The sequence below is a fragment of the Gouania willdenowi genome, chromosome 5 (genome assembly GCF_900634775.1).
Source record: "Gouania willdenowi chromosome 5, fGouWil2.1, whole genome shotgun sequence".
In the NCBI taxonomy this organism is placed as follows: Eukaryota; Metazoa; Chordata; class Actinopteri; order Blenniiformes; family Gobiesocidae; genus Gouania; species Gouania willdenowi.
The window spans coordinates 35366364-35385599 of record NC_041048.1 but is presented as its reverse complement, the minus strand read 5'-3'; the positions used below and the strand labels follow the sequence as shown (position 1 = coordinate 35385599).

At 39.7% G+C, this 19236-nt stretch overlaps 1 protein-coding gene across 2 annotated transcripts in view; it reads left to right on the top strand.

The window, feature by feature from the left end:
- Positions 1–19236, top strand: part of lrig1 (leucine-rich repeats and immunoglobulin-like domains 1) — a 50925-nt gene that overhangs the window by 17489 nt on the left and 14200 nt on the right. For both annotated transcript variants that reach the window (XM_028447281.1, XM_028447279.1), the window contains exons 2-9: positions 2460–2531; positions 3917–3991; positions 10362–10499; positions 10672–10815; positions 13132–13275; positions 14315–14458; positions 16475–16618; positions 19154–19234. In XM_028447281.1, the coding sequence (XP_028303082.1) occupies positions 2460–2531; positions 3917–3991; positions 10362–10499; positions 10672–10815; positions 13132–13275; positions 14315–14458; positions 16475–16618; positions 19154–19234 (942 nt within the window). The remainder of the gene's footprint in view (positions 1–2459; positions 2532–3916; positions 3992–10361; positions 10500–10671; positions 10816–13131; positions 13276–14314; positions 14459–16474; positions 16619–19153; positions 19235–19236) is intronic.

Here is a 19236-nt window from a genome sequence, read left to right as displayed (position 1 = left end):
ATCTCATCACAGACAAAGTCATACAGAACTGGGGAAAGGAGGCTGTCATTATCTGCAACTGAACACACCAGACAAGAAAGGGAAATCTGTCAAGCGAGACTCAATTGAGATTGATAGGTATAAGTTGTAGCAAATGTAATTGCAGACTTTTGTTGTGGTTTTTATGCAGTAAACATATTAAACGTATTAATATACTTTTAATACACACAATTTGAAAAATTGGCTTCTCAAAGCCTGTCTTTCCCATGCTTGTTGCAGTTGTTTAAGATAAACTTTTCAGCCCACGACCCCCAAAAAAGGTTCCAGAACTGGGGACCCCCACTGTACCTGAAGGTGGTTGGACACAGACATAAACATTGAAGATCAGTCATGTGGAGACAGGGCCATCTATAAGGGGGAATAAAGGGGAGAGCTTTGTGGGGACCATCCATAAAGTCATCAAAATCAATTATTCTATGAATTTGTGATAACCACATTTATTTATTCATCTGAATAATATCCAGGAAGTTTATTATTATTTGAGCCACCATTTATAGTCATCTTAACAATGTAAATCCTTGTTTACAAATGGTGGAAATTTGATGGAGATGTGGCAGAAATGGGAGTAATGTAGCAAAAATGCATAAAAAGGAGCAAAAATGTGATGAAAATAGGAGAGAATATGGCAAGTTTGGTATAGTTAGTGTAAAAATAAGCATAAATGGGCTCAAATTGTAAAAAAAATATTGATAGTTGTCTGATCCCAAGGTTAAAAACCCCTGGTTTAAGGCGACTGAGGGATAGGAGATCATGGAATGTGTGAAGTCAGGTAACAGTGTCCCCAGTCTGTGTAAAGCAGCCATCCCTCTGCAGGCCTGTGAAACATTCCTGGGTTTTCTCTCACGTCTGTAAAGTGGGGGGGTGGGGGGGATGACGGCCCAGAGCTGTGGGCTGCCTTTGTCTCGCCCAGCCTAACATCAGCACACAAACACAAACAGCGCTGTCACTGCAGACTCCTACTCTGCCAACACACTGCCTGCATGCCACTGAGGTGTGTGTGTATCCGTGCACGCAAGCACAACAGATAAAAAAGAACACTTATTACTAGTGTGTGCTAAGATGCAGGTGGGTGTGTCTGTGTGCCTGTGTCTGTGTGTGTGCCTGTGTGTGTGTGGTGCAACCCCTCCTCTGCACTCTGACAGTAGTATCTCTATATCACAAGACAAATCACCCACTAATAAGCTTCTGTACAAGTCAAGTGCCAGCTATTAAACACACTGTTAGCCTGGAGTGCAAATTGACTGCAGCAGATGAATTGCCTGTGGGGTTTGTTTGGTAAAACGAGCCTGCAGAGAGCCGCGCTCTATCGATAATATTGATCTGAGCTCTCCTTGAAGGCTGTCTGGATTTATGCACTGCAAAGTTTTTTTTTAGCCAAGCCTAATGTGGTGCGATCAGGCTGTTTGTCAGACGAGAAATGTAACTGCCACAATTGATTAACCCTCCTATTATCCTTGGGGTCAATTTGACCCCATTCAATGTTCATCATTCAAAAAAATTATAGTCTTTTTTTCCTTTTGCTTCATATTTCATGACTTGTCTTAATTTGATGGCTACAATTGATTAAGCATAAAATAGTCATGATAATATTTTTTCAATGAGCTGAACGCATATTGCATGTATTGGTGTTCATTTGGGGTCAGTTTGACCCCAAGCTGTTTTAGCTGTGTAAAACTAGTCTGTGTGCTACCCATGTGTGACCTTACATCCCCACACCTGCAGGTGCACAGTTGATACTTTTAAGTTGATAGATGACATGGAACAGCTCTTTCACAGTAAAAGTGACGTAGAAGATGATGTGTCTGAGACAGAGGACTTTATAGTTAATATCCCTAATTATGTAAAAAAAAAAACAAGTACATAAATATGCTTATGAAAGGAAAGGGGGGGTTCCTAACATTAGCCAATGTGGTTCATTGTGTGAGAATCATTAATGTGCATCGCAAAGTAGGAAAGATTTGGATGAAAAGTTTTCAAGATACTCTAACTCTAAACCTGGGGCTGCAGGAAAGTTCATATCATCACCACAACCAATAGGGTTCATACTCCTATGGTCATTATTGTTTTCGGTACATTTGAGAAGATTTATTATTCAGGATAAATGAATTCTAATTTAAAGGTTTGGCCTGATGGTGGCGCTAGAAAACAGGTCATGGTTTCATTATTAAGGGGTTATTTATGTATTCAACAAATAAACAAAGTGCCTGACACAAAACCTTGGTCTATAATTTTCTGAAAATCATTTTCGTAGGCAAATGTCCCTGGTGTCAGATTGACCCCAAGGGTAACATGTGTTACAAATATTAGGATTATAGGATAATAGAATGGTTATAAAGAATCTGAATGCTAATTGCTTGTTGGAAAATACATCATTTAAGAGGACGAACTGAGGTCTCCTGTTTGTTTTTCTCTGATTCCAGAAATCTTGGCCACAACAAACTTAGTTCAATCCCCCCTGAAGCCTTCGCCAACCTTCCTAATCTGAGAGAACTGTAAGTATTCACCTACTAATCACTCACACATGAACATGATCTCTACTGTCAGCAATCAATCGTCAAGCATCACTGTTTGATTGAATCAACTGCTTATCTCTTTAAGAATGAGTTAGTCAGTTAGGTCTACTATAAAAGGATTTTACGAGGCGATCTAAATCCTCACCAATTTGCTACTCGACTTCCAAGTATCTCACTAAAATGTGTCATCTTGACTTAAGTCCAATTGAGAATTACGCAGTGGGTTTTTCTATATTAAGCCTTCCCCCCTCCATCACCTGATACTTTGACCAACACTGACTGGCCTTGTAAATATTTTATATGGTGAGGAGAGAGCTTGGCTTTGTGTCACTCAGCGCCAGGACATGGGACACATACACACACACAGCAGCTAACTGGTGATACACACACTGGTGACATGTTTGGCAGGCCGGTGGGCCAGTCACACGCTCCTAGACATCTGTTTTACCCCCGCGTTATTTTTGGTTTTTAAAAGCATGACTTGTCACTCGCTCTGCTGTAGACGTGACAGCTTGGATTCAAACCAATTTAAATTAGCGCTTGGATTAGACGGGTAACCATCAGCATTTTGTATTTAAAGCCTTTTTTATCTGATAAAGACATACTGTAGGTCTCATAGATTAATAAATCAAAGATAATTTATTTGAAGAAAAATTGTTAAAGTTGCTGCTCAAAAGTTTGTTTTGATCTCCAGTAAAAACAATAAGTTTCATGCATTGTATTGTGGGATGTGGAGTCCTGCAGACGTAGGGAGACTGTGATACACTTTTATTTCCGGTATTCCCCATGACATCACCTCACTCCACGAGACATTCAATCTCGGTTGGATTCAGATCTTTTTGTGTAAGCCCCAAAAAAAATATCCACCATTGTTTTTACCACAACTTTCAGTGAGTGAAAACACATGAAATGTGTTGGGAAGTCCCTTTGGCAGAGATTTTGGAGGCAAAAACAAGAAATCACAGTAATAAAGAAGTAAAAACACTTCTATTCATCCATTTACGCTACAGGACTCAACATCCCACAATGCCATGTGCAAAATTTTCCTGACAATGTCAGTAAACGAAGCAGGGATATAAACAAAAATTCAAACGGCAATTTCAGCCTTTTAAGTCTTTTATTTCATGAAAACAAGCTTTGATTTATTGATCTATGAGGCCTACACTGCCTTTATCTGATAAAAAAAAAAAAAGATTGCTTCCAGCAGCATTAACATGCACACAATTTCTAGAAAAATGAAGTAACCAAAGTAGCATTTCCACTGAAACTTTTGTTTTTTCCCTATTGATGTTGCCTCCTTAAAGTCCTTTAACAATGTTTATCATTTTGTTTCTGACCTTGAGCAATCTTTGTCTCTTTTTAAGGCGACTCGACCACAATGACCTGACCTCCATACCCGATTTAGGCCAAGCAGCTTCTAAGATTGTATCTCTATACCTGTGAGTACTGCTTTCTTTGTGTTAAAGGGATGGGCCTATCTGTCACTGTATTCTTAGATCCACTGCCTTTTTGCACCGCTCTTGAAATAGTCTCTTGACGTCCATCAAGAATGCGCATGCCTGTGCATCATGGCCACGAGGCTACATTCATGAACTCTGCTCAACAAAACTAGATCAAAACCCCCTCCTGGGGTCGAGTTCAGCTGCTGTCGATATGGAGCAGCGATGTCTTGGGCTTTTAGAATGTGGTTGAATGTCTGACTAACCTGATGAAGGTAGTCATGTGGGTTGCTCTGACTCAAACTTGTAAAACTGTGCCTGCGCTGGCATCTCATGGAGATTCATAGCCGTACATGGAGAGGGCGTGTGCCCACTTGTGGAGCTCAGTAAAGTGCGCTCAGCAGTCAGGTGTGATCGGGAAAGGCACTGACGCACATCGTGTTGAACAATCTCTTCATATTTTTAGAAATCTAAGAGTGAAAATATCCTATAAAGGTTTTTTTCTAAGCTCTTCTCTTATAGCACGGGTGTCAAATTCATTTTAGTTCAGGGGCCAAATACGGAGCAGTTTGATTTCAAGTGGGCCACAGATTTTATGCTGGAAAACAAGTAATTTCAACATTATTGTGCCCTAGTTTGCACTTGTATGTATACATAAAATACAAAATATGTAAGAAACCAACAATATCTAAGCTATAAGTGACAGATATGAGTCCCAAACAGTCTTCATTTTAAATTTCTTATATTTGTGACAATTTTTTATTTAATTAAAGAAAATGTTATGTAGTAATTTGAAGAAATTTTAAAGATTTTGTAAGAAGTTTGAGTTTTTGTCGACATTTTAACATTAAAAATGACTGCCATTGTGTCATATAAGCACCAGGAAAATTGTGAGCCTCTGCAAATATTGTTTGGTTTCATTTACACAATGATTCATGTTTTCTCAGTGATTTTTACTTTCTCTCGCGGGCCGATTTGGATGCTCTAAAGGGCCGGATGTGGCCCCCGGGCCTTGAGTTTGACACGCGTCAGCAAAAGAAAACTTAAAACAATTCAAGTATTAACATATCATTTATGATGAGAAATGTGTGTGATTTATTTGATAAGCATGCTGATAGTTAAACAATACTCAACTAAATCTTTACTATTGGTCAAATTTGTCATTATTTAGTTTTTTATCAGAATGCTTCATCAGCATCCTGTTTTTCTACACACCTTAAGCACAATTGCTGCCTAATAAGTAGTTGCAAAGTAACAGATACTGCTTGTCCATCCCTGTGTGTCATCGGCTGCTTCTCAGAAACTACCATCACACAGTTGTGTGGTCAGAGTGTTCCTGAAAGCTTTCTATAGTCAGCAAGTGCAGGAAGTAGGAGGTTTGATGTTATGTTTAGCATCTTTTTGGTGAACTCATCCTTTCAAATGGAGTGTGATCTATTTTTACATGTTACATTTGGAGTGGTGTGTGCGCGTGTGTGTGTGCGCGTGTGCGCGTGCGTGCGCGTGTGCGTGTGTGTGTGTGCGTGTATGTGTATTGTCGGGTGTAATCTGTTGCTTACTGCGACAAAACAGTGGAGCGAGTTCTCTTTCCAAACTAACAGCGGTGTCTTTTTTTGGCCTCGTCCTGGGCCTGTTGCTGGGGGGGAGGCATGCAGTGCGGTGGGGGGCAGTGGGTCAGATTTTTACAAAGCCATGCGAGCTGAAGCACTTGCAGCTGTCAGTCACATGGCTTCCAGTGAAATGGGTAATGGGGAGGAAGGATGAGCACACACAGGGAGGGAGAGCAATGGATGATGGCTATGAAAAACGCCAGATCAGGGTGACATCACCACATCATGTCAGAACTGTAGTGGTTACCGGGAAATAGGGATAGGGATGGAGGGAGGATACAGGAAGTGGAGAAGAACACAATAAAGAGCAAGAGTTGTTTTCATGTGGAATGCAGTCTGACTACAAGTTAGTGTAAGACATACAAACAGAGGCAGAAAGAAAGTGCTTTCAGACGCTAATCTGATGGCAAACTCAAATGTCTGAGAGCATTTTAGATGTGGTCCCACTAATCTCAAGGCTGTTAAAACCCATCCGAGTGAGAACTTCCCCCAGTCTGCCCCACCTTTATTGTGCCCTGGAAAGTTTCTAAAAACACAGTCAACGGGACCACACAGCAGCACAGTCATTCCCATTATCCAAAAATCCTGTCTAATCAAGATCAAAGACATCCAATATAAAACCTACTAATACAGTGTTTTTCAACCTTGGGGTCGGGACCCCTTGTGGGGTTGCCTGGAGTTTAGAATTAAAACACAATCTGTATTATATTCTTAAATTTTTTTCTAATATGAATGTAATTTTAGTTGTATTTAAAATGCAGGTAAAAAAAACAACTGAGCTAGCACAACTTGTCACTAATTGTGGCTACTCTGTATTTGTAAAACAAACGTGATCGAAAACTAATTTGAGAGGAAAAAAAATGTCTCTAAGGTCGCCAAATTCTTCCAAAAAAAGTTGGGAACCACTGTACTAATATAACTCTGCTGGATAATCTTTTTTCTTTTTTTTTCCATATCCAGACAATAAATGCTTTAACCTGAGAAGAACATGTCAGACAATCAATACTCAAAGATTAAACTAGAAACAGGAGAGTGGGCGCCAGTGTTTTTTGTTGTTGTTGTTGTTGTTGTTTTTTTAAGTAAAAATAAAGAAGATAGAAAATATTGAAATTCCCGTTCGAATGTGTGTTCTGATCTCCAATGTAAACACTCTCTTGGAACAAAAAAAATCTATATTTCACTGTACGAGCATCGTATCGATCCAAAAAAAATGTCCAAAACCATTTTTTTAAATCAAGTTTTTTAATGAAAAAAAAACATTTATTTGCGCTAACATATGCATAGCACGTAAACGCCTCAATACATTTTAGCTGGAAGTTGATTGCACATTATTTTCATAAAACATACAGGGCACTTTTATAGATGTGATTTCTATTTTTTTACAATTTACTTGTTCTTGCAAGTAAAAAAATGGAATAAATTTTATGGTAATGGTATTTCGTACCATTTGTAATTTAAAAGGTAATGCAATGCACATCCCTGCTTTGCATTGTGGGATATGGAGTCCTGTAGCGAATCACTGACCTTTTTGTGTGGCGAAGAAGCACAAGAAATCACAGTAAGAATGGAGTAAAAACGCTTCTGTGCATCCGTATACAGGACTCCACATCCCACGATGCAATGCACTAAACCTTTCCGACAATGTCAATTAAAGAGTGATTACAGGGAAGATCAAACCAAACTTTCGAGCGGCAATTTTAACCTTTCACATTTTTCTCAAGCAAATGATCTTCGATTTATTAATGCATGAGGCCTACACTTTTATCTCATAAAACTATTGTTTTCATCAGCTTTAACATATCTTCCACACTTCTAAAGAAGTGTCAACATGACCCCAGCTCATGATAATCAGATGCTCAGTAATTCCAGGGCAATGGGATTTGAAATAAAGTGGAATAGAAGTGAAAAGAGCCGACTGCACATCAAAGAGCACAGGAGGGAAACGAGCACTCCTCCTTCAGAAATCCCACACCCTGTGAGAGAAGCTTTTAACAAACGTTACTATTGTATACGTGGACATTAAACTATAGTAAGGCTGAGGGCTTTTCCGTCTCTCTCACAGCTGTGGGACAACAGGGCGGAGTACGAGGAAATCTGCTTTGAGCGGTAGAAGAAGAGCTTGAAAAAGAGTCAGAGAGAGAGAGAGAGAGAGAGGTCACCAGTTTGAGATGGATCTGTTTTTCCCCACGAAGGTCACCAGCTGTTGACCCCACCTCACCCTGTAACTCACCCAGGACTCCGCCTCCTTTTCTACTCCCTCATTCCTTCCCTCTCTTCTTTTGCTTGCTCACTGTAACTACTTACGGCTGCCTCATCCCATGTGTGCAGCTATTTGTGTTGTCTGTGTGTGTGTGTGTGTGTGTGTGTGTGTGTGTGTGTGTGTGTGTGTGGGGGGGGGGGGGTGCTGTGTGTCTCTGTATGTGTGTGTGACTGCGTGTGTGTGTTTGTGCATGTGTGCCCATCCTTAACCATTTTGGCCACTGTTTATTCAGGTGGGCTCCTGCGGTGTGACCTCCTCTTCTTCCTCCACTCAAACACCAATAAACGTGTGTGTGTGTGTGTGTGTGTGTGTGTGTGTGTGTGTGTGTGTGTGTGTGTGTGTGTGTGTGTGTGTGTGTGTGTGTGTGTGTGTGTGTGTGTGTGTGTGTGTGTGTGTGTGTGTGTGTGTGTGTGTGTGTGTGTGTGTGTGCGCGTGTGTGTTCATCTGCTGGCTAAAGGTTGGAAAAGAAGGAGGGACTGACCTTGTTGTGATGAGTTGGATTGCTACACCTGCTCACTTCCTACTTTGAAGCTCACACACACACACACACATGCTTACGCACACAACACAAGCACCGAAGAATCTCCTAGGGTTGCTACTGTTAGAGTCGCACACAGAACAGTGTGTGTGTGTGTGTGTTTGTGTGTGTGTGTGCCTATCTTTCACACATCAGTGTTAATTTCTTCAACTAATCATTATCTATTTTTTATTTGAGAACTAATAATATAATTTTTTAACTGGCTAAATACAAACCTATAACAAATGCAAAGAAAACGTAAATGCATGACATTTCCAGAAAAGACAGAGCTCAATAGAGCTGTTTTGTCCAATCAGTGGCTATATTTCAATGTTTTTGTGAAAGGGAGGGGGCGTGACATTACCTGAGCCAATCAGAAGTCAGAATTAACACGTGTTCACTTGAAGGATCATGGGCTGTGTTCAAAATGGCACACTACGATACTATACACTACAAACTCAATGAGTACTGTCTATTATTTACTATAAGTATGGTTTCACGATTTTACGTTCCGATGGCAATGCATCATGGGGCGGTTGAGTATGACAAGTGTGCCCACCGTGCATACTTAGGAAATGTCCCCATATAGTTTACATTTGGGTATTTCTCGCATACTCAATATTTCCATACTAATTATGTGAATGCACTACATACTCATTTTGACATCAGTCAGTATGACATTTCAAATACGGCCATGGTGACTGATAAAGATGGGATACAGTAAATGTTGCTATGCAAATTAGCATCTCATCTAAAGCAGAAACAATTTAAGAACTTGTTACTCTTGCCTTGACACTCATACTGTGGAAGTCAATGCCTTCATCTGCCCAATTAATGCGTAGATTATTTTTTAACTTGTGTACAGGCTTCGATTTTCTATTTCAAAATGTCCCCAATTACATTTGAGAGTTACCCATTTCCTGTTTTTTTGGATTTCTATATCATCAGATGTCGTTACTAGCTTTTAAACTTCCCAAATCATGACAAACCTGCTTAATATAGCTATTTGAGTTGACTGTTTTATTAATTTCATATGTATTTGTACCGAATGCAATTGGAATGCGAATGGAATTTTGGTATATGATGGAATTAATGAAACAATAAATGAGCTTAAACAGCAACATTGTGTTCATTATTTTCATCACTGAGTGCTAACATAATATGCAATATGAATAAAGAATGTTATGGTTGCATTGTTCACAAAGCACAAACTTAAATTTAAGTAAGCTATTTTCATGTTTTTTCTGAATGTTTCAGCTAGCACTGTCCGAGTGTCCGTGCTAGCTGCAACATGTTTAGCATTGAGGTGGCAGTGGAGGCACACAACTGGGCTTTTGTTTTCTATCCGGTGTTATTAGAAACCAAAACACCCACAAAGCGTCTCTCGTTCTGTAGTCTGTGCATCAATATTATTGGTATACTGGGGACTTGTGCAATGAGAAAGGTTCTGCACTGTTTGGAGTGAAAAAAAAGCGAATAACTGCATACATTTTTTTTTGTGCGTTATTTTTCTGTAATATTGCAATTAAAGTCCCAGCCCTAAAAAATATGCATGCAAATATTTTTTTCCCCTTTTGTCTTGTTGCTTTCATTCAAGATTGTGTATAGTGCCCCTTCTTTGTATAGTTTATTTTGACTGTCATTGATGATCAGTCTTGTTAAGTACCCAACAAAACTCAGAAATCTCCCTTTAAGTGTCTGTGCTTAATCACAGCTGCGTTTTTCATCTAAGTCTGTCTCTGGGTGCTTGTAAATGTTTGAAAAAGGTCCCACAATGTTTTGAAGCTCTCTTTGTGGTGGATGAAAACCACTTTGTATTGTGTACTCGTCCCTGCTCGGGGTCTAATGTGGACAAAGTGATACTAGTGGTCTCCTGCCCTGGTCGAGGGGAATTGTAGACCCTCATTTAGCGAGGCCACAGTGTGCACTGCTGTTCAACAGAATTGTCAAACAAATGTTTGCTCTTCTTTTGTTTTTTTGTAGACATCATAATAGGATCCGGGTTATTGATGGCAGGAGGAGCAGAGAGCTGGTTTCTGTGGAAACCCTGGATCTGAGCAATAATGACATCACCGAGCTGCGAGGGCCCTGCTTCCCTGCAGGCCTTCAAATCAGAGACCTGTGAGTACTACGTCATTGCATTGCATTGTATATTGCTCTCTAAGCCTTTTCTTTATTCCAATCGTTTTATTCAGACCTCTGCAGCCTGGTCGCAATTCAAAAACTGATTACAGGATGTTAACTTTGAGTTTTTTTTATTAATATTATTAAATCATGGTTTCTTGTTGTTTAGGTACCTGGGAAATAATAAGATCGGCCATCTTGAACTTGGAGTTTTCGACCATCTGGGATCGACACTGCAGGTTCTCAGACTGAGCAGAAACCGTATCAGCCAGATCCCCGTCAGGGCCTTCCAGCTTCCAAAGCTCACCCAGCTGTGAGTACCACTGGATTTAATCTGTTTTTATGGCATAATGCACTGACAAGAGAGCTTTTATCTGCCATTGTGACAAGTTGAGCTTTAAGCTGCTTTTCTATTACCCTTGGAAATGTGCAAAATCTAAATAATGCAATAAAAACTGGTAATGGAAACACCCGAATTTTGAAAAAACCCTCAAATAATGCTAAAAAGTTTTTTATGCTTTCTGATGTTTCCATGTTGAAATGTATCAATAAAGTGCCATGGAAAAACTTTTACCGCAATTACACGTCACAGAATGTGACGTACCTGGTCACATGACCACTTCTCGCCGAGAAAACATGGCGCGGTACATGTGGACAGAAGAGGAGACTGAGACATTTATCAGCATTATACTTGTTTTTGCCTGCACATGCTGTCAAAGGTCAACAGTACATGCATGTTTTGTTATTGCAATTAAATAAATGAATTTATTTTATTGCATAGTTGTGACCATCACCAGCACTCCCTAAGGAAGGGTAAGAAAGACTTTATTAAAGGGAGAATGTCAAAAGAGAGGGCCGTGTTACACCTTGGTGAGGGGGAAGGGAACAGGGAAGAGGGAGTCATGGTAGGAAATGGAAGGGGTGGAGAAGAGTCGACTATTTTAAGGTGAGAGTGCAATGTGATGTAGCAGTTGTGCATATTGTGATGAGTAATCAGTTAAGTTAGTCTGGTGACAAACATTATACTTGTTAAATTATTACTGCCTCATTAAACAGCAACAACAAAGGAATGCTGAGTGTTATAAGCAGGGTTACCGTAGATCTTTTAAAAGTCTTAAAAGGCATTTGATTAATGAATCTATAAATAAGGCCTTAATTGTCATTAAAATGTCTTAAATCAATGTTTTAAATGTTAACACATAAGTATGATTTTATGATTGTAATTAGTCAAAAACAGTGACGTGGTTGCAGCGGGACTCTGTGCAGAGACGCGTCATGCTTGTGAATTTTTCTTAATGGTTTTTATTTTTTGTGTTTTTGTTGTTGTTTTATAGAATTCTAGCTATTTTTGTCGTCATCTTGTGTGCTTTTGGAGTGATTTTGAATATTTTAGTCTTTTTTTATTTATTTTAGTCTGTTTTTTTTGAGTATTTTACTGACTTTTTGTGTGTTTACTTTGGGGCCCGTCAGTCTGCTCTAGGCCCTGGAAACAATTGACCCTAACCCTGTGTAATTGATTTTGAATTGTTTTTTTCCGCCCAATATTGTTTACTATGAAGTTGGTCTTAAATTTAATTTCAAATGGCATTAAAAAGTCTTGAATTGAATTTGACTGAAGCTGTAGGAGGTTTGGAGCGTCCATCTTCCTCCTTCGAAGTCTTGCAGGACAAGATTTCACCGGAGTTACGAGGCTCCAAAACAACCTTCAATGGATATTAGATATATCGCTTTTATTTTGCGAAAAACTGTAATGGAAACACCTTTTCTGACATCGGTGCTTAAGCTACGTGCGTGTTTAATAATAATAATAATAGTAGCGTGAGCTGTTGGACAAACTGAAACTAATTAATGGTTTTCATAAAGGTGAGTTTTTAGTGTCTGTTTATTAGTGATTAGCTTTACCTCCAGGGCTGTATATGACTTGACTTTGTAAACACCAGAGCTGTACCTTTAGTGATTTATGGCCTTCCACCGTATTAGCTCAGTCCCCGTGCTCCATTATCTTTGTCAAACTTCCCGCAGCGACATTGAGCCATTTGTAGCTCATCAGCTTCTTTTCTGTGAAGAAAAGGGAGTTTTGTAACGAGAGCCCCTTGTCCTACTACGCGCCGCCATCGGGGCCCTGCTCGTTCACCCAGGTGCCTTTTGTTCGACAGGTGGCCCCGGTGACATTGTATCTGCACGGGCTAATGGTGATGCACATAAAACACAAAAGAACCTTGTGGATGTTTGTCTTTGGCAACCTCTGGGCTTTTACAGCCCACACGCACACACACGCGCACACACACACACACACACACACACACACACACACACACACACAAACACACACACACACACACACACACACACACACACACACACACACACACACACGTGCGCGCAATTCGTCTACAGCTTTTTGCAACACAAGTGTCTTTTGCTTTACATTGCAAGTAAAATGTAAGGAATCTAGCTTGACACTTTTGATTAAAATGTATTTTTTCACAGCACCATCAACAAAAAAACACTAAAAAGTGATTCTAAAGTTAGTTTGGGGGTTTTAATGCTTTTTCCAGCTGTGATTAATGTTGTTGTTGAATGGAGGCATTACATTCCTGAGTAAAATGTCTTCTGTGTCTCTCTGCAGTGAGCTGAACAGGAACCGGATCCGGCAGGTAGAGGGTTTAACCTTTCAGGGTTTGTCCAGCCTTGAAATCCTCAAACTGCAAAGGAACAGCATCAGCAAACTCACCGACGGAGCCTTCTGGGATTTGGCCAAAATGAAAGTCCTGTACGTAATTATTTTTTTAAATTTTTAAATACAGATCAGTTTATAGTGACAATTTAACAAAAATTATACAATATGCAAAGTTTTTGTTAAAATATGTACTTGGCAAGTACATACATGATGACCAATTATGACATAATTATAATAGAAAAAACTTGCTCTTGTAATCATAATTTAAATGTAATTAGTTTTAGATAATAGACTGTGTAACTGTAATTCAATGAAATCTCTATGGCATTTCATGGAAATTCTACATAAACTATTCATTACAATTTCATTAAACAGAAAACTGTTCAACCATGTTACAGTTCTATGGCTTACACATACGTAGTTAACAATTATTAAAATGTGTTTCATATCAACTTTTCTCATTACCTGTCAGTTCTCTTCAGAATCAGAATCAGAAATACTTTTTGCAGGGGAAGAATAGCTCTTTTTTCTTTTTTTTTTTAACAGATGCCCCAGAATATTTAGAAATGGAAAGAAGAAACACTAAAACAGAATAGAAATAAAGAAAAATTAACATTTCTAAGAATTTTAATTAAATGGGGATTAAATACAATCATTTTACCCATAAATTTTCTTTTTTAGTTTGAAATCCCACCAAAAATGTTAATACCAATGTTTTCATAGATAAAGATGCCTAACAAGGTAACCAAGAGATAAAAAACAACTTATATGATAGATAATGTTTTTCAGTGTATTTTACAGCTGATTTAGGTCAAAACTAGCCTGTTATCATAAGAGATGCTAACTGAAAGCTAACACAAGAGGAAGGTTAAGTTTTATGGGCTTATTTATTAAATTCTCAGTAATTGTAATTGAAATATAGTAATTGAAAACATAATTGTAATTGACTTTCAGGGGGATAATAATTGTAATTGGAAAAAATGCCGGTCACCGTAATCATAACGGAGTTACGAAGACGTAGTAGTAATTGACTTAGAAACGTTGCATAAATTGTTTGTACGTAAATTAGAGTCATCAAATTGTCTCCACGGACCAAATCTGATCCATAATAACTCTACTTTGTCTCGTGCAGCCACCTGGATCACAACAACCTGACGGAGGTTAACAGTGGCTCTCTGTACGGCCTCACCTCTCTGCAACAACTGTTCCTCAGTAACAACTCTATATCCCACATCAACCCTGATGGGTGGAAGTTCTGCCAGAGGCTGAGAGAATTGTGAGTAGCAGCATTAACACATTATATACATTGACAAAAACGTACAAGAATGACTGTTCTAAGTCGCTAAACCTACAGTGAGAGTGAAGTGACAAGCAAATAGAAATAGTTTTTGTCTGGTAAAGGATTTCTAAGCTTTCCATGTCAGAAACCTTACGTTCCCTCAGGTCAAATGACATTTTACTTTAATAGCTATCAGGGTAAGCCTGTTTATCCTATAATTAGTCATTAGCTTAACTGCATACAACATTTATTGTGCTTCTGTGTAAAGCGCTGTGGTTTGGTGGACCCATGTGTAATCCCCCGTTGCTTGTATTGTGGTAATTACACAGCAGGATAACCTTCACTGCTTTTGTCTACCCACTAAATATTTGAAACTGTTTCTGGTGCCGATGGCGTGACTGCCATAAAGAGTTCCTCTCAGCTGAGGCGTTGCTAACTCGGCAGTAGCTTTGGCCCACTGTGGTGCCTATGTTTGTTTGATTGTGCTGTGTATTTAACCACGGCTTCCTGTAAGTACGTCTCTTGAATAAGTGATGGATCCCAGCCCTGAGCACCGTTGTATGGCTTTATTATCTGAGGTTATGATAACCGTGGCAGCTGATAGAATTGAGTGGCTCGTCTTTATGAGGAACCTGTTATTATTGCATTCCCGATGCACCAGGCTGACCTCTCTGCACACATGACCGATCAACCAAACTTGAGCTCTGGACACAGAGACAGATGGAGAGGGCCACAGAGAGGGCTGTAAAACACACAATACTACCTTTCACTACTGCTTGAAGGTACTCCAGGCTTTATTTAAGTTTTACCACAGCTCTTACGTTAAAGATACACAAAAAAGCCTTTACATGATGGATGGATCATTAGAATGGTTGAAATTTTAATTTTCTCTTAAAGATTATTTTAAAAACACACCATGACCAGGTTGTAGTAATGGAGAATAGGTATTTTTAGGTGCTTGTATTATTTAAAAGCTTGCCATATTCACAAACTACAGTGCACAAAGTGTATCATTAATGATTGAAGAATTGGGAGAGAGAGGGGAGGGATATTTTAAAATCCTGGGTAAGAAATATAGTAAGAAAAAGTCACAAGGACTACCACTTTACACAAGTTATGTAAAACAAGAGCACAGAGAGACCCAACCTCCGCCAGGCACCAAATCGCCTCTTTGACAGATATTCAACGTTATCTGGATCACTGATCATATGCTTCTCACCAGGAATTTTTCACAGCATAGGGGGATCGCGTGGTGCGCGAGCGAGCACCACTGAAACTTTAGAAATTTTTAACTCTCTGAGGGCCAAATTTAGTAAAGTAAAGCTAAAGTTTTTTTTTTTTAATTTTTTTTATCTTTGTTCCTGTCTTACTTTAAAGCTAAAAGTTATTTGTTGAATTGGTGATGATGCATTTAGTGAGAGAGTTACTCATCCTTGTTATAGGTCCTCCACTAATAAATACTAACAATGTAGAGACAAGAAATAACATTTTATTCAAAAGACACGCTTTTCAAATTTAAATGAGGTATTATGTGGGACCTCCAGTAATATTGGAACACACACACACGGGTGCGCACGGATGACGCAGACGCGCGCGCACACACGTGGAGGATACACATACACGCACATAGTAGAGCTTTAATCAGGCCATAAAAAGAAGACCCGGCCCTAGAGAAACCTGCCCGACCAGAATGAAGCCAATGTCTCTTTAAAGCTGGGGTTTGTAGAATCGTGAGGCACTCCACGCTTCCCCCTCACCTCCCGAACAAACCCCTTTGTGCACGCGCACACTGTGGAACTTTTTGTGCCTGTTTTCTCCATAGAGACTAGTATGATATATAAACGGATAGAAATATTACCTCCTTGACTGAGTAATAAGTAATTTAACGGTTTTCTCGACTAAATTTAAAAATTGTTTCTAAAGTTTAGTGATAAAGCCTGTTTTCCTCACTTGTTCTTTGTCTGTCTCTAACTTCTGTTCTAAACGTGCCGCTCCGTTCCTTTGTCTCACCAGGAACCTGTCCTACAACAACCTGACTCGTCTAGACGAGGGAATCCTGGCTGTGCTAGGGGATCTACAAAACCTGCGGCTGGGCCACAACTCCATCAGCCACATTAATGAGGGAGCATTCAGGGGCCTGAAGGCTGTACGTGTTCTGTGAGTACATGAACCTTCTAGTCGCTCTACACACCCACCAAATGCTCAGCCGTTCCAATTTTAGCCTAATGGTTTTATCCTGCCTGATGATTGGTGTATAGAGGCTGACTTTTACCCTTTAACCAGTTTTGTTTTGTAGAAAGTGAGGGTTGTTTACATCTGAAAGAGGAAATCTCATTTGTATTCATGACATGCCTCATTCTTGACTTTGTTTTTGCTCAACTTTAGGAGGTGTCTTTCATCAGGCTTTCTTTTGCACCTTCTTGTTTGTGTCCCTTTTGTCTGGTTTTGTTTTTGGGGGTTTGAGTTTGTTCTTCAAACACTGCCTCCCAACAAACTTGCATTGAAAAGTATTCCATGTCCCTCTTTTCCCTTGAGAACGTTCCCTGCTCTAAGAAGCCGTGAATAAAGACATGGGTTTCTTTTGATTGTTGTCCAACTTCTGCTTGAAAAGAGAAAAAAGGGGAAAGAAGGCAAATGGATAAATCCTTAGAAAGACACAGGGGTGTTGGGTCTCAACCAAGATCATTTTGGCTGTACAATTTGCCAGTGAGAGACAGAGCCTTTCCTGTGCCAGGGCTCGTTATACAGGCTTTTTTCCTCATAGCATGAGTAATGTGCAGGCCAGTGGGGAACTGCCTTTGCTGGCTAACCAGTTACAGTAACTAGCAAATACAGAAGTAGACAGACAAGAAGATGTTTCACAATTGTCTTTCTTGTGGTATTTAAATTAACTTTTTCCAAAATGTCTGTGGAAGTCACACAAGTCACAAATCTACCAGACAAAACATGACTTGATTGATTCATCTTTACCTGAGAGTGTTTGGCCTTCAGTACACTTGATGCCAGGCCTGATTTTCTGTCATTTTGTGTTTTTAGAAGTCATTTTGTGCATTTTTATTGTCGTATGGGGTTTTTGAGTAATTTTTGTTGTTCCTTTGTGTATTTTTCTGTAATTTTATGTGTTTTTTGAGTCACTTTGTGCTTTATTTGTGAAGCGGGGTTTTCTGAGTCATTTGTGTGCATTTGTGTTGTCCTTTTAAGTTTTTGGAGTCACTTTCTGCACTTTTGTTGTCAAGTGGGGTTTTCGAGTCATTGTTGTTGCCCTTTTGTGTATTTTTCTGTCATTTTTGTGTATTTGTGTTGTTCTTTTGTGTATTTTTCTGTCATTTTGTGTGTTTTTGGTGTCACTTTCGGCACTTTTGTTGTCGAGTGAGGTTTTTCAGTCATTTATGTGTATTTTTGTTGTCCTGTTGTTGTCTGTGAAAGTCACCCAAGTCAAAGATGTACCAGACAAAACACAACTTGATAGGTTCATCCTTGAGAGTGTTTGGCCATCAATACACTTGATGCTAGTCCTGATTTTGGCAGGTTTCACCCCCTGTCTGTTTTTTTGTATCACTCCTGCTCTCTGGGTCTTTGAGGCAGACCTAATCTAATCAGTGCAGGAGAGGAAAGGCTGAGGCCGAGCCCTGAAAAGGAGCTTGGGGAGCTTTAATTGGGTCTATGCTGCAAGTAGGGCTGGCATGGGGCTGGAGACTACATCAGGGTGTGAAAGCTCCAAACAAGTCTGGCTTCCCCTTAATTCAGCCACAGGGGTTGTTGTGCTCATTGGGGCCCCCCGCCCTGTGCCTAGTCTCTCTCTCCCTCCCTCTCTCTCTTTTACACCCACCCCCCATAGGGCTTGTTTTAACAAGGCAATGGCCTTTCACATCCAGCCAGCCAGAAAGAGTTGGAAATTGGCAGCACAGTCCAGCTCCAATGAAGACAGCAGCCAGCAGAGAGTGAAAGAAGCAGGGGGAGATAAGAGCGGGTTTGGAAAGCAATGTGTTGAGGGAGTGTGTGAATGGGAGGGGCCAGCCATCACCTTCAAAGGCACTTTTCCAAATGTGATGAAAGTCTTTTAATGGTTTAGCAAAGTTCTCCAACTGTTGTTTTTACTTGTTGTTAATTATTGCTATGATGGAAGGGTAGAGCTACACTTTATCTGCAGCTACTACTTTAAGCTAATGGAATGTGTGCAATAATTTATGTTTCTTTATTTCCTAAATGATTCAATCAATTTGGTCTTGGGTATGACTAAGCTTGTACTGAAGCCTTTTAAGCATTGTGAAGTCTTTTTGTGTGTTTTCTATATTTTTGTTGTAATTTTTTGTGTTTTTGGACTAAGTTTGTGCATTTATGTCATTTTTTGTGCTTTTAGAGTCAGTTTTTACATTAGTGTTGTCATTTGGGGTTTTTGGAGTTATTTTTATGTCATTTTGAGTGCGTTTAGAGTTACTTTGTGCATTTTAGTTGTCGTTTTGGGTTTTTGTAGTCATTTTTGTGTATTTTTGTGTAATTTTATGTGTCTTTGGAGTAATTTTGTTTACTTTGGGGGCCACACAAAATTAGACAGAGGGCCGCATGTAGCCCCCAGGCCGCCAGTTGCCTATGTCAGGTCCAGAGTAATTTTGCAGTACAGGCAAACTCTGTCCCACCTAGCCTCCCTCCCCCCATCTTTCTTATCCAGATCTTTTCTCTGTTTCTCCGCAGGGAGCTGGACCATAATGACATTTCAGGCACAATAGAAGACACCAATGGGGCCTTCTCAGGATTGGACAGCCTCAACAAACTGT